Source organism: Carassius gibelio, chromosome A11, assembly GCF_023724105.1.
Source record: "Carassius gibelio isolate Cgi1373 ecotype wild population from Czech Republic chromosome A11, carGib1.2-hapl.c, whole genome shotgun sequence".
Classification (NCBI taxonomy): domain Eukaryota; kingdom Metazoa; phylum Chordata; class Actinopteri; order Cypriniformes; family Cyprinidae; genus Carassius; species Carassius gibelio.
Window position 1 is genome coordinate 17,028,686 of NC_068381.1, and position 15,055 is coordinate 17,043,740.

General features: G+C 39.7%; 1 protein-coding gene and 1 long non-coding RNA gene across 3 annotated transcripts; one reads left to right on the forward strand and one right to left on the reverse strand.

Moving 5' to 3' along the window:
* Window positions 1-219: 219 nt before the first annotated feature.
* On the forward strand, window positions 220-937 carry LOC128022515 (uncharacterized). The gene is made up of 2 exons (XR_008185938.1): window positions 220-588; window positions 659-937. It is a non-coding gene; the product is annotated as an uncharacterized LOC128022515 (long non-coding RNA).
* A 6,535-nt stretch (window positions 938-7,472) lies between these two features.
* On the reverse strand, window positions 7,473-14,970 carry LOC128022510 (arrestin domain-containing protein 2-like). 2 transcript variants are annotated; one of them, XM_052610150.1, is made up of 8 exons: window positions 14,841-14,970; window positions 14,438-14,698; window positions 10,544-10,613; window positions 10,294-10,441; window positions 9,847-10,206; window positions 9,603-9,765; window positions 9,351-9,505; window positions 7,473-8,639 (listed from the first exon to the last, which is right to left on the reverse strand). In XM_052610150.1, the coding sequence occupies exons 2-8, from the start codon at window positions 14,694-14,696 to the stop codon at window positions 8,586-8,588; spliced, it is 1,209 nt and encodes a 402-aa protein (XP_052466110.1). In that variant the 5' UTR covers window positions 14,697-14,698; window positions 14,841-14,970; the 3' UTR covers window positions 7,473-8,585. The 2 variants fall into 2 exon arrangements, with proteins under 2 accessions (XP_052466110.1, XP_052466109.1); XM_052610149.1 differs by lacking the exons at window positions 14,438-14,698; window positions 14,841-14,970 and adding an exon at window positions 11,472-12,037.
* Between the last annotated feature and the right edge of the window lie 85 nt (window positions 14,971-15,055).

The following is a 15,055-nucleotide window of genomic DNA, read 5'->3' on the forward strand; positions in this document are numbered from 1 at the left end:
TTTGTGTGGTTTTTGTAACTTCAGCTTTAAGGGACCCATACACTTGCATCATATGGTCTCAAAGAAATGGATTATTTTTTTAGCAAAACCTTCATTTACGTTCACCTGAAGAAAGTAAGTCATACAGACATTGGGAAACATTAAAACATGATACAGACCTCCAACACTACAGTATTCTGGCCGAAACCGAAAACTTATTTCAACCTGAATGATGTAAATGACAAAAACATGACAAATATGCGCAGTTTAACTGGAGGCAACATAACAGCGAGTGTGCCTTGAGTGAACGGTTTATAGGGAAACTCCAGAGATCATGAGCTTTGTCCCCAGATGAGGCAACAGTCGTGTAATCAGATTCATTTTGATTAGCTAACTGGGGAAAACCCCGTATACCTCACAACAATCCATGTGAGCAGGTTGGTGTGAGAACGAAGGGAATCACGTGATCTTCTGGGAGCAAAATCAAGCATTTGGGATGTTTTTAGTCGGTAGATGAATATCTTGTGCATTTTCCTTTAGATTGGCCTCCACAGCTGCTGCTAACAGAACGTAGCCCATGTTTTTTGTAAGATGAGACCTTCTTACAAGGTAAGGAGACCATCAAAACATTCCTTCACCATGATTTCCTTCACAGGTGACAAAGATTAATATCTCACAGGGAAAATATGAACGACCCATTGAGACCATTGTGGGGAACTGCGTTTCTGAAGGTCTCATTGGATGGCAGAAGGAAATCCACAGGAAGGCTGTGTTTTCAAACCTCTGTTACTCATGAGACCGACAGGCCTTTCGTGGAAACGTCAGTTTACTGTGTGCAGAATCAGCTACGATTGGCTAGTTCTTCACAATCACATCCTTACTCTAGTGCTCAGTGATTATGGTCTGAGATATTTCTTGTAAAATTCTGTGGAAATAAACTAAAACAACAAATGTTCAAGATCTTTCTAAATATCTGTTTATTTTTATATCAGGTTAATAATGGCTATAAGTAAATCAGACAATGCACTGGCGATTTATTGCTATCCTCACAGTTGTGGTCTTGAAACAAAATCCTGAGACCACGACTGGTCTTGAGTACTACATCACTGAATCCCAGTCTATAGAGGGTCATCTGAGACCTCTCTGAGAGCAGAGCCTGACAGAAATCACGTCTTCAGCTGTAGGAAGAGATGTCCTTTAATGTTATGTGACCGTCCTGTTTGCCTGCCCTGCCCATGCTTTGTGTAACGTCAGTTTGTTCAGGGCCGGCCGTAAGTGGAGAAGGAGTCTTGTTTTGGTTAGCAGCTTTCAGCAGCCAAGCGTTCTCTGTTAGTTTAAGATGCAGGCATGCTGTCTGACCTACATACACGTCCAAAATCTCATTGTATGGCCAGGACAGGGGTGATAACTCGTTTACAAAGCACTCTGGAAAGAGAGAAGGAAAGTTCTCCAAAATACATGCAAGAGTTTCAGAGAAAATAAACCGTCCGTCACATTGAAACAAATTTTTTTGCTATTTTTCAAATCTTTTATACAGAGCCCTGCACACGAGAAAGAGAAAAAACAACAACACATTGTTGCCTCCATTCAATTAATTCCTTCATTTGTGTTAAATCATGGACGCACTGAAGAGAAAATATGTATATAGAACATGTATTTATGTAAACAAAAATTAATATGCTGTGGGAATATGTGCTGAAGTTTTTACTATTGATCCAAATACATACTATAAATAATAATAATAATAATAATAATAATAATAATAATTATTATTATTATTATTATTATTATTACTATTATTTGTATTATTATTATTATTATTATTATTATTAACATTATGATATATATAAAAAAAATTAAAATAAGCTTCAACCATTTTGATTTTTGTATAAACATAATTTTTCACAGGATTTACAATTGTTCAGTGAACATGACAAGTTCAGTAAAAAAAATAAAATAAAATAAATTATTGTCATTGTGTAATTTCCAATCAACATTTAATTTTGTGAAACTATACAAAAAAAAGTGAAAATATTAATAATATACAATATTATCCAAAATGCTAGCTGTGTAATTATTCTTAACAAAACTAAGGAGTTGGCCATGTTGTTCCACCTGCATCATGTTGAAATCACATTTGGGGAAAAAAAGGCAAAGAATGCCATATATTTCCCTACAGACATTAGACATTGTAGACCAACTAAATGAACCAGTGAGCTAGTTATAAAGGAAAAAAGGCCCTTATCCAGAAGATGGGATACGTCAAGCTCAGCATGACACTGAAGTCTGTCATGAGTTTAGAAGAAGAGACATAGTGAACATGTCATCCTGATATCCTAAACCCTTCAATATCAGGTTCAGTTGGGTTTTACGCGGCCTGCCGTAGTAAGTCCGTCGTTGACTCCAGCCAGTACAGAACAGTAAGTACTTTAAAACAGAATACACAACAGATCTTAGAATATAGAAGTGAAACCGAATCAGTGTGCTGCTCGTCCACATTCAGGAAAAGTGGTCAGCGTCAGGGAGATATTTAACGGCTGAAAGGTCACCGAGTTTACTATCACTTCAGGAATATACACTGACCTACATACACACTCCCTGTCTGTTTTCTGCTTTCTGTCCTTAGTTCTTTCAGTCCTGGCCATCATAAACATCTTTCCTTACAGTTTTTCAGTCTTGTCAACACTTTAAATCTTCAGTGTTCACGTCTGGTTGTTCCCCTCTGTACTTCTTGTTTACTTGTACGTGAAGTGTGAAGCCAGCGAGGCAGGGAGCTCGGCTCGTCCCCTGAGACAACTATGAAAAGAAAACCTCATTATTCCCGAACTTCCCTGTTTATCCAGCGGCGCTCTTAACATGATCCTGCTGAGTGGGAGTGTGCCTTGCGGGTTAGCATGCATCACATCCCACCAATTATGACCCAGATTGTTCTCTTTTCTCACAGTGTCATTGTTTTGAGACGGGGGTTTGCGGATAATGATGATTGTTTGGAAAGTCGAAATAGGGAAGGGCTGACCAGAAACAAGTCTTACTGATGTCAGTGTGGACATGACTCATTCAGGACTTCACAGTTCAGCATTTTGGAAACAAAACGACCAGTTGGAAGCTCAGAAAAACGTCTGTTTTTAACCGAAAGTAAACTAGGCATAAAATAGGTCCTCAACACACTTCCAGGCTTACCATGTGAGGAAAATGGCAACTCCCCCTAAAGGCCAAAGGTGGAACAGCATGTCCTTACAGCATACAACTTGTGCTCTTAAAGAGATAGTTCATCCAAAAACTTCACCGAGTCCAAACCTGTCTGACTTTATTTCTCTGGATCATGAACCGTTTTTTTTTTTTTTTTTTCATACAATGAAGGTCGTCTTGAATTGCGATTAAATATCAGAATTAGCATTTCCGAGTGAACTATCCCTTTAAGGTTATGTATTATAGAGTGTTATTGTCCACAGTTACACCCTGAAGACACATTTCTCCACACAAGCATGAGAGATCTCTGACAGATGTTTAAAGGAAGGTTTCATGATCATTTACACATTTCCAGGGTCCTCAGATGCAGACGTTGTCATAGTTTGGTCAACATTTCATTTCAACATAGATAGATAGATAGATAGATAGATAGATAGATAGATAGATAGATAGATAGATAGATAGATAGATAGATAGATAGATAGATAGACAGAAAGACAGACAGACAGACAGACAGACAGACAGACAGACAGACAGACAGATAGATAGATAGATAGATAGATAGATAGATAGACAGACAGACAGACAGACAGACAGACAGACAGACAGACAGACAGAAAGACAGATAGATAGATAGATAGATAGATAGACAGACAGACAGACAGACAGAAAGACAGACAGAAAGACAGACAGAAAGACAGATAGATAGATAGATAGATAGATAGATAGATAGATAGATAGACAGACAGACAGACAGACAGACAGAAAGACAGAAAGACAGATAGATAGATAGATAGATAGATAGATAGATAGATAGATAGATAGATAGATAGATAGATAGATAGATAGATAGATGATAGACAGACAGACAGACAGACAGACAGACAGAAAGACAGACAGACAGACAGACAGACAGACAGACAGACAGACAGACAGACAGATAGATAGATAGATAGATAGATAGATAGATAGATAGATAGATAGATAGATAGATAGATGATAGACAGACAGACAGACAGACAGAAAGACAGACAGACAGACAGACAGACAGACAGACAGACAGACAGAAAGACAGATAGATAGATAGATAGATAGATAGATAGATAGATAGATAGATAGATAGATAGATAGATAGATAGATGATAGACAGACAGACAGACAGACAGACAGAAAGACAGACAGACAGACAGACAGACAGACAGACAGACAGACAGACAGATAGATAGACAGACAGACAGACAGACAGACAGACAGAAAGACAGACAGACAGACAGAAAGACAGATAGATAGATAGATAGATAGATAGATAGATAGATAGATAGATAGATAGATAGATAGATAGATAGATAGATAGATAGATAGATAGTTAGATAAATGGGATTAAAAACTGTAAATGTCATCACAATCTGTGAAAAGCATCTATTCACTTTCATTGGAAAAGAGCAGCCTGGACATTGTGCTCAATATCTGTTTTTGTGTTTCACGGATGAAAGAAAGTCAGAGTGGCTTCAATCCACATGAGTAAATTGTCACAGTAGTAAATCTTTAAACTTCGAGTGCGCTGGAACATTGCCTGTAAAGATTTAGTGATCAAGGGAAACGGTGGCGGTTTCTTAGAGGACTGCGGTTGTGCCGAAGTTTGACCACAGCTTTTGCGAGCGAAAGAGAGGGAGAAATCTTGGAGAACATCCTGTTCTTCTAGTAGAGCAATTGTGCAATTGTACTGCAAACACATATTTTGTTGATGCTTTTTCAAATCGCCAGAGAAAGATTTGTACGAAACCTTCTTTTGACCCGAGGTGAATCCATTTCTTCACACACTCCTCACAATATTTAGCATAGCTTCATAGCTCTGTCTGAGAGCTGGACACGAGCCAGCAGCGGAGGCAGAACAAGTCGCCACGTGCAGCCCGACGGGGGAAGTAACATGCATGCGCTTTTGACGCATTTAACACTTGTCACCCACATAGCAGTGTTTGTTCATGTGCATGCAGGTGTGCATCAACAACACTTTTCTAAATTCCTGACCTATGCCCCCTTTTCTTGATTCATGTTTGTGTGAAAATCCAAGTGCAGAATGTTACATGCAAATAGTGCATGTAAATAGTATTATTATACTAGTGAATGCTGGATTTGAATTGATAATGATAACACTAATGTTTTGGCTCACGACTAATCACCTCCTAGCACCACATCAGTGGGAAAAATCTGACCTCATCTATTTGGCAATGAGCTGATGTGTTGATTCAGCATAATTTTTGGGAAACGGACAAAGCTCAGTGCTGTCCAGCACGCACAAAGCAAACAGGCAGCTAGAAATGCAATAAACAACGTAGACTACAGACGCTCCCAGAACCTCCAAGTGTGTTCGAGATATAGTGCAAACCAAAACAAGTGCATTTTAAGACATACACTGGTCAATATTTTGTTTTTCGGCCTAAATGTCGGGATATTTATGGAGATTCCTTGGCTGTTTAAGAGTAGCCTCTTGATCTGCTCCTAACGTTTCCTTGGTTTCCATGAAGTACCCGGGCTTCACAGCAAACTGATCCACCCGTGTGAAGTCAACAAGGGTCTCACACCCACATGCACAGTCTTGAACGTCATGTCTCCGTATAAGGCAGCCTCTCTAAGGACAGACAGACACAAATATCACTGCTGATTTGTTTGTGCAGTGGAGTGACTTTTTGATTTCCAATGCCTTCTCTTGCTCTCTCGGCTTGCCTGTAAGACATATTTGCACAATAAATACATTGATAAATAAATATATATCAAATATAACATGTTACTGGTTTCCCTAATGTTCTATTTTCAGGCACTTTTCTTGAGTAATTAAGTGTTGTTCAACCTGTTAAACAAGATTGTGCTTTTATACCAAACAAAGCCACAGATTCTGTTTCAGGAGAGAGATTCTGTTTGCTTTAAAACTCTAACTTCTAATCTGAGTCTCCAATCTTGATTTGGTTTTGTTTTTTCCTGTACATATCTTATACTCAAATCAGCTTATTTGATTAAAAAACATTTTAAATACTTACAGTTCCTATAAAGAACACGTTTTGCATTGCACTTCTTTGCTTGTTTAATTAGTAGCGTGATTGACACTATTTCCCCCGATTCACTGTTTTTTTTTTACCGTCTTGGATGTTCTGTCTTTCATACATCATATCAAATTAAAAGAAGTTGGGCTTTTAAAACCATGTGTCAAGAGCTGAATTCAATATTTTCGATATTTTCCTCATTGAATATCGTTGTTTGACCCATTTTAAAACTCCTAAAGAAAGAAGCAGACTTGAAATCAACAGCGCAGGGGTTGAAACTTCACGCTAGCACACACAGGTATACTATATATAATATATATATATATATATATATATATATATATATATATATACATATAGAACACTATTTATTGTAAAACAGGGCATGCAGATCTGCAGTCTCATGTGCTTTTGTTAGCCATGAGCTCAAAGGTCTTTAAATTGTCATTAAAGGGAAAAAAGCCCTTCAGCAAATTCTGTTCTTTCATACAAACATCTAATGTTTGTCTACATTCCAGGCATTACAGCTGCATAAGAGTATATTTGCTTGTAGAAAACATGAGAGCAACACAGCAAGACTAAGAGAATGGGAACTCCAGGATCAATCACTTATAGTTTGCAGTTCAGTTCTATTTCCTGTTCATGTTACATTATAGGAAAACGGAAATATGTACTAAAAAAATAAATAAATAAAAAACACATTCTTCTAATGACCTTAAACTAGTCCAGTCAGGCCTGTATTATACTGGTGCACATAATATTTTAAATAATACAAATTATATATATATATATATATACACACACACTACTATTTGTTGTTATAATTGTATTAAAATGTTAAACAATGATTCTAATGAAAGTCAAATTATGATACATCTGTATTCTTTTTCTCATGAGGTTCAGATTTGAATACTGCAAGTTTTCTTTAGAAATGATGGGGTTAAATAAGAATGGAAGCGTTTCAGAAAACAGCAGAGAAGGGGAAAGGACACTCAGTGCCTCAGGCTCCACTTCTATTATATACAGTAAAAGCTCAGCCCCAGGTAAAACTGCTGTACTCTTGACATTCCCATGGACGGAAAACAACCCTTTTATGATAAATCTAACTCTTGAGGCGCTTTCCAATAAAAGCATTTCCAACTGTAACTTATGCTGTTCAGAAATGAGTTGAAGCAAAACATGCTGCTTAACCTTCTCCTTTGCATAACAGTTATATCAATATTAGAAATTATTAAATCACATGAAATAAAACACTCCATTCAAATGTACCGTTTTTCTTTTTTTTTTTATTTACTTAAAAGTGATTAGCAAAAAATAAACTCATCACAAATTTCAACAAATACAGAAATCTATAAAAATACATTCATTCAAAATGAGTGCCATAAACAATCATTGCGTTTAAGCCTGATGGTACACTTTCTCATAATCTGGAAATGAAGCGAGTCTGTGGTTTTTGTGGAATGTCTGGAAGGACACTTCAGGGATTCGTAACGCTAGGAAAGCTTAGCATGACATAATCCCTGTAGTCATTCATTGTGTTTCTTCTAAAACAACAAAAAAGGCACCTTGGATACACACGGCTCTGTATTTTCCCCCATTATTCATAAAGCTAACGGTCAAAGGCTGCTCTAGCCCGGTTTGACATTACCTCAAGTCACTGGCAAAAATGACCAAGAAAAACAACGCTTATGCACAAGTTATCTGTGGTTTCCATTCAGCGAGATGTTTGTAGACCTTCCAGGTCATGGACTCGACCTCTGTCGAGCCAAACGAAACTTGACAACATGAGATCCACTCCAAGAGGGCAGTGGGGGGGTGCAATTTTTAGCAATTTTCCCTTTTGCATAGAATTACCCGTTCACATGAACATTAAACCAATCTCTTTGGCGAACATCAACACCAAATGAGACGTACATTATGTTTTTGGGAGAGGACGGCATCACATGCCTGCTAGCATCTAAGGTGGCAGCCTGCAGCTGGATTTCAGAGGGACTCGGCCCTCGTTCACAGCAAACTAAGGCACTTTGTGCAGCATCAAGAATGGCTTCGCACCTATAATTCTCTAGTGATCATGCCCAAATTCCCTGAATCTACACACACCGTTCTAGGCACAAGCCAGAGTCTGATGGCTCTTTGGGACACAAATGTGGGTATAGAAGCTTTGTTTGCTCCGGTACTGAATGTCCTCTTTGTTTGATGAGAGCGATCTGCCTCGCCTAGTCCGGACATCTCCTCTTCTCTCGGCCCCGCTGCAGGAAGCACAGATGCGAACGGCACCAACGAGGAACAAGAGCCAATCTCAATCTCAGAGAGGCGTCCGGGAGAATCAAATCTCGGCTTTGGTTTCGAACATCAGGTGATGTTCAGCTGGCAGAGAGTTCAACAGGTCATGCAGCGACGACGCATGTTGATAGACTGAGGGTTTGGGTCCACCTGAGAAGAGAGAGAAAAAAAAAACAAAAAAAACACGTCAGATCATTTCCAATATGATACTCTTTAAAAATACCAGATTCCTTTATCAGTGAGAATCAACTCTTTATAAGAAGGACAAAACCCTTCCTGTATCTTTGATGTCAAAGGCTGTGGATTCAATCTTATTCAGTATTCTGATGCAAATTCAAAAATTCAAAAATTGGGAAGATGCTAATTTTGTGATTTTGCTTTGATTTAACACTTTTTTTTTTTACAAAAACTAAGTAAAAAACAAAAAAAGGTAACTGGAATAATCAAAATAAGAAAGTGTCAAATTCTTAAAGTTGCCGTTATAAGGAAAAAAGTCGCAACTGATGAACAATAAGATGATGTAAAGTGGCAAATACAAGCCACAATTATGAAATATAATCTGCAGTTATGGAAAAGAAAGTCACAAGACTTACAAAAGTTACAAGATAAGATTTCTTTAAATATGTTGTAGAAATAGGCTTCCAAAAATGTTCACTTTTTGTTTAATAAATAAAGGGCCTCTTCTGGGGTAAATTTTACTCGCGAGTAGGAAATAGGTTTCCATGAATTTCAGTTTTCCGTTCGATATAAAATTTTGGGATCTCTTCCGAGGCAAAAATCTTTGTCCCGACTGACAAAAGCAGTTAAAAATCACTTTCTAGTAAAGAAAAAAACCCATCGCGCGTGTAACCGTCCGCTCACCTCGCAGTACACCGGAGGAGGCCGTAGTCTGAACTCTTGCATGCAGGCCAAGAGGGAGCGCTGCAGCACGCCGCTGAGGTCCTCCTCAGGTGGGACTGTGGTGGAGTTCAGCACCGCATCCTCGTCTGACACGACCGAGCTGTAATCTGGAGGAGCTGTGGTTAAAAAAAAACAAAAAAAGACTTAATATGAGCTTGCATTGCATTCAGGCTGACGAAAGAGAACGAAACTCGGGGAGGTGAATAAACGTACGCTCAGGCTGCTCCGGGATGGCCATGCGAAGCCACTCCATGTTGACGCTGTACTGGCTGCTGACGCTAGACGTGCGACTGCCGAACGGATGCAAAGGGATGGTGCCCATAACCAAAGGAAGCTCCAGGCAAAGCTTGGACGTCCCAGGAACACTAACACACACCTAGGAAAATACAAAGAGATGTTAAGTAACATCATTCTTCCAGCTTTAGGAGTTCAGCAGTAGCTTAGCTCTCAAACTCACCCGGAGCATGTATTCCACTTTAATGATGCGACACTGCAGGATGGACGGCCCGACTGGAGGGATTTTGATGGCTCGGCCGTGCCACGTCTCCCTACGGCGTGCACCAACTATGTCCCCACACAGAGTGGCCACCACGGCCCGCTTGTGTTTCATGGTGCCCCTTGCGATGAAGGTCTGCGTCTGGGTGATGTAAGCTTTCGGCACCACGGAGCGAGACGTGGAGTTATCGAATTCGGCGAAGACTGGGATCACTTCCCCCGGCGTGTAGCCCTTGCGGTCGATCTTCGCGGTGACCGACACCTGTCCGCAGTTGCGGTACCAGATGCGGGACATCTTGTCTTTGGTTCCAGCTTGAGGTGCCTGAAGTAAAACCTCTGGTTTAGCATGCATGCCAGCAAAACTATGAACCGAAAATGACAAGGCGACGTTTATTCCGGAGGTTCCTACCAGTAAAGTTGGCGTGTTGATGTCAATGGGCTCGATGACGGTGAACTCCTTCTTGATCTTCTTGACGGTGGCCCATGGGCGATGCAGCTTGACCTTCACCCAGTATCGAATGCTGCCGTGTTTGCCCTCAAAGGATGTCACTAGAGTCCTGACAGACAAAACGCTTACATTAACGCCCATATCCTTCACAGATAAAGCTAAACCTTTGTAAAGGTTGTAATAAATGAGTAATAAAGCAAGCAAGACTTACTCCTCTGGCAGCTGGAAACTGAAAGGGTACTCGTGTCTCCCGGCAGACAGGACTGTCAGTTCACCGTTATCTGGAGGGGAACAAGGTAAAGAAACATGATTGCACCAATAAATCATAAAAGCATGGCGCTAGGGGCTGTAAATGTCAGAACTGGATCACGACACAAAACCCAACATTAACCGCTGATGTTGAGTCAGTCTAGTTAATTCAAAAGCTTCAGGTTAAGGTTTTGTTGGTTAATAAAGCCATGGAGTTGAACTTTGTCTAAAATGTTTCTCATTTAACCACAGCCTCTTGAAAAATCACTGAAAAAGCCATTTTATTTAAACGCTGCTCACTATAATTAAAAAGTTATTTCACATATTAACCAATCTGCTGTAAAAGCATGATGTTCCAGTTGACTCGAATTAAACGCATTCAAAACAATGTGAAATAAAGGCTCTACAGCATAAAAACTACATAAAATGCATGTTTTTTTATTGTGAACGGTAATCTGCTGTTTTGAAGAATGCAGCGATATCATAATCAATTATGAACGATTCGTTTGAGTGGTATATGATCAATAAATCCAATAGAAAAACAGATCTGAGTGATTCGTTATAGAGTCTTGCTGTAGGATTAACATTAACTGAAAGAGAATCACTCAAGTCCACACACATCGCGTTTAAAGACTTCAGATGAGTGCTTCAATATATTTTCACTTTCATTTTGGTGAAAAAAGTGGGCATTGTGTTTTTTTTTAAATCACCTCTCACGTGAGAAAGCAAGTCGTATGGGGTTAGAGCGACATGGGGAGAATAATAATAAAACTATTAATTTTATTTTAGGGTGAACTGCTTTAAGAGTCGCCTCGATGAGCTCGACAGAAACGAGTTGGAAGTCTTCTGCACGGTTTTAAACCTTGAGAGGATCTCTGTGAGGGACTGACCTGCCTGCAGCAGCACCTCTCTCCGGTTCAGGTACTCCACCTCGTCGCTGTAGTTCTGCGTGTACGCGGTGCTGGAGCCGGCGCTACGGGACTCGGTCCAGTGAACTCTAGCGAAACCTTCAGCGTGCAACTTCAGCGACTCGACTTTACTCTCCGCCGAGAGCTCGAGCACGACCTTCCCGGAGACAACATCTCCACTGCTGAACACCGGAGCACAGTCCAGCTCCGGGGAATCGAACACTATGTCGAACTTTTTCAGCTTGTCGAAAATCATCTTTGGTCTTGCAAAAGTTTGCAGTCCCTTGAGTAGTCCGAGTTCAGACGTGCGAAGTCAAACAAAGAGCGAAAGGATGCGTTCAAGTGCAGAGGAGAAGCTCTTACTTCAGCTTCAAAACAAAACTGAAGCTGTGCATGTTCCCTGCTCGGCCTTTAAACTCGTGTGGGCGGGGCTTACCGATGTTATTATGTCAGGAATCGCTGCCTGCTCATAAACATCTTAACTGGGTGTGGATGGAGAGCTCGGATGATTGATGCTTACAGGTTCTCAGACAAAAACAAGCTGACTGAGCATGCCCCAACCAGAGGAACCTCCCAGTGAAGAAGTTCAGCAAAACAAAAACGGGTACTTTCTGTGCTGTTGTGCTACTTTCCTGTCAATCACTTTCCTGAAAGACGTGCATATTCGGAGTTCCTTTGCATACTATAGATTAAACAAACAACGAGGCTTTAAACGAAAGCCGTTCCAGTCTCTCTAAATAATAATAATAATAATAAATAAATAATTGATGACAAAAAAAAAAAAAAAAAAAAAAGGGAACTGCCAAAGTATTAAACTGTCAAACAAAACAGCAAAACCACTTTTTCTAAGACTGTTATTAAACAACAAATCAACTTTCTTTGTTAGCAGCGGAATGAAGTTCACGTGCCGCCCTCTCGCGGAGAACCGCATTGGTTGGAGTAGGGTTGCCAGGTTGAGGGGGATCCTCCGGCAATTGTCGCGTTCATGGGGATAAATGAGCGTTTTTTGGCGTTGTAAAAAAAAAAAAATTCACGTAATTGGGGATGCTTCAATCCGCAGACATGAAAATCTACCAGCGGGAACAGTGTTAACCTAGCCCAATCCCGCGGGAAATCTACGGACCTGGCAACAACACTGTTTCAGCGTGACCCGTTCCCCCTCTAGTGGATTCAAGTTGAAATTACAATGTGAGGACTGTCACGTCTCTGCTGCCAAGACACGAGCTGTTTATTTAGATAATGATAAGCAAACTCTGGCCATGCGATTTCTTAAACTGACACTGCGCTATGTAAACACGTACTAAAACTGTGTATCATATCCACGACTGTGTAAAGACCTGTGCTTCCCCGGATGCCTGCATCACTGCAATCACAAAAGTGTCCTGCTGAGAAACTAATATGGTGTTGTTCATGGCAGATGCCAGTAGTGATATTTATTGCATTTATTTGCATTTAGTTATTTTATTTATTTCAGGTAACAACAAAAACAAAAAAAGGCTAAAACCTTAATATAGCCAAATATCGGCCAATTCGATTGAAGCATGTATACTAGTAATCATGTTCCTAAAAGCACTCATGATGTCAGTTGTGATATCTGACTAAACATTAGCTGTGATGACGGATCTATGCTTCTGTCTGCCGCCTCATTTCACTTTATCACCGAAGAAAGAAACGAGTGTTTGCATTCTGATAACCTTTGATAACTTGACGGGGAAAAAATGCTCACTGTCAATGAAGAGAGCACCAATAAGTCAATGTACAATTTATTTGTAAATAGAATATTTTTCGTATAAAGCTACTTTGCATGCTAGATAACAGTTTATCAGACGTATCCTATATAATACATTTCAAAACAAAAACAGAACAGTGTTGGAACACCATATTGTACTACATTCACAGATATTGCCAATAACTGCTGCAAAGTGTTGAAATCATGTAGTTAGTCATAACATGGCTCGTTTTTAGAGCAGTAAAACACGACCTGATAACCTGTTAATAGGAAGTACCGATTTACATCAAACCAAACGTGCCTTTATTTCATTTTAATGTCAATAGCTGAGCTTTTATCCCCTTGGCGAGAAGCTTTTGGCTTGTGAAGTGAAGTTGCTCGTGTGTATTTCACATAAACAGATGAATGATTAACCAGATCACACACTCTGTGCCAGCTGTCAAAGGACACGAAAATGAAGCTGGTCAACAATGAAACCACTGCGTGACTGCATGAACACAGCTGTGCCATTCTGTCATTGTTTAGTCACCCTCATGCTGTCCCAAACCTGCATGACTTTCTTTCTTCATCATTTTAACGTATTCAACATGAATGGTGCTTGATGATGTAAAGCCTTGAAAAGGGTATAAAAATCACCATGAAAATGGTCCTCACAAGCTTTATAAGCCATTTGGAGCCATATGGTATGACAGTGAGGAAACTCACGTTTGTGTTGTGCACATTATTACTGATAATATAGATATCGGCCCTGACTCAATGAGGATTCAATGTCCGTCGTCTGTTCAGGTCAAATTTTAACAAATATATATTTCTGTCCATTTTATGTACATTATTTTTTTAAAGCAATTAAAATATATTATATAACAATTCAATCCAAAAAAAAAAAAACATTTGAAGAAGAAGAAAAAATTCAGTGAGGAACACAGGCCTACTTTACAATGTTCCAAAAACATTACAATATTTAATTATAAATTAAGCATTATTAAATCATTATAAATCTAGCATTGATCTCTAGTATTCTATTCCATCATGTAAGCTACTGCAAAATTGGAAATGCATTTTGAAATTTATTTTGGTATATGAAGGTGTGTGTATATATATATATATGTGTGTGTGTGTGTGTGTGTGTGTGTATATATATATATATATATATGAAAATAGATTTCATTGAGTTTTACTGTTTACAACACTATATATATATAAATGGACGCAAGCCCACCTCGGATCAGGTGCCGTCTCTTCCTGAAGTAAGTGATCTTGGACGTGTGGTCGCTGTAGACGGTGCTGACGCCGACGCTGCGGTTTTCCAGCCAGTGTGCAGCAGCGACCCCTCGGCCCAGGACTCGCAGGGCTCGGACCGTGATCTCCCGGTTGAGCTCCAGGATCACCACGCCGCTGATCGTATCTCCACTGCCGTACACAGCATCCTCCGGACCGTCCAGCTCAAGAGCAAACAGTCTGATGCTTCGGAAAGCCATAACTGTGATGCCCAAAATATAGAGTTCAAGTCATATAACTAAGTGCTCAATTGAAACGCAATTAAATCTGCAATGTTAACTAGTTTAAAACGTTACTGAGTTACATGGGTGACATTACAGCTAGGTCAAAGAAGAGCAACTTACCTTCAGCCTTTAAAACCCGCAAACTGCGTGAAAAACAAAAAGCAACAGCAACGAGGCTAAAAGTTAAATGTATTCTTTATGTTGTTTGGAGACCGCCCTCTTTCGATTATGCACCAATAGGAAACAGACCACGCCCTTTCATGATGTAGCCACGCCCCTGAGCTGGTGTAAACATGCCTCTGAGCAGATGTTTCGAAGTGAATAACGGGTCTGTT

Coding starts and splice junctions, on each gene's coding strand:
- LOC128022510 (XM_052610149.1), bottom strand. CDS start 11,745: ATGATTTTCGACAAGCTGAAAAAGTTCGACATAGTGTTCGATTCCCCG. Junction 9,506..9,602: donor CATCCCGGAGCAGCCTGAGC/GTACGTTTATTC, acceptor TTTTAACCACAG/CTCCTCCAGATTACAGCTCG. Junction 8,640..9,350: donor CTCCTCCGGTGTACTGCGAG/GTGAGCGGACGG, acceptor CTCTCTTCTCAG/GTGGACCCAAACCCTCAGTC.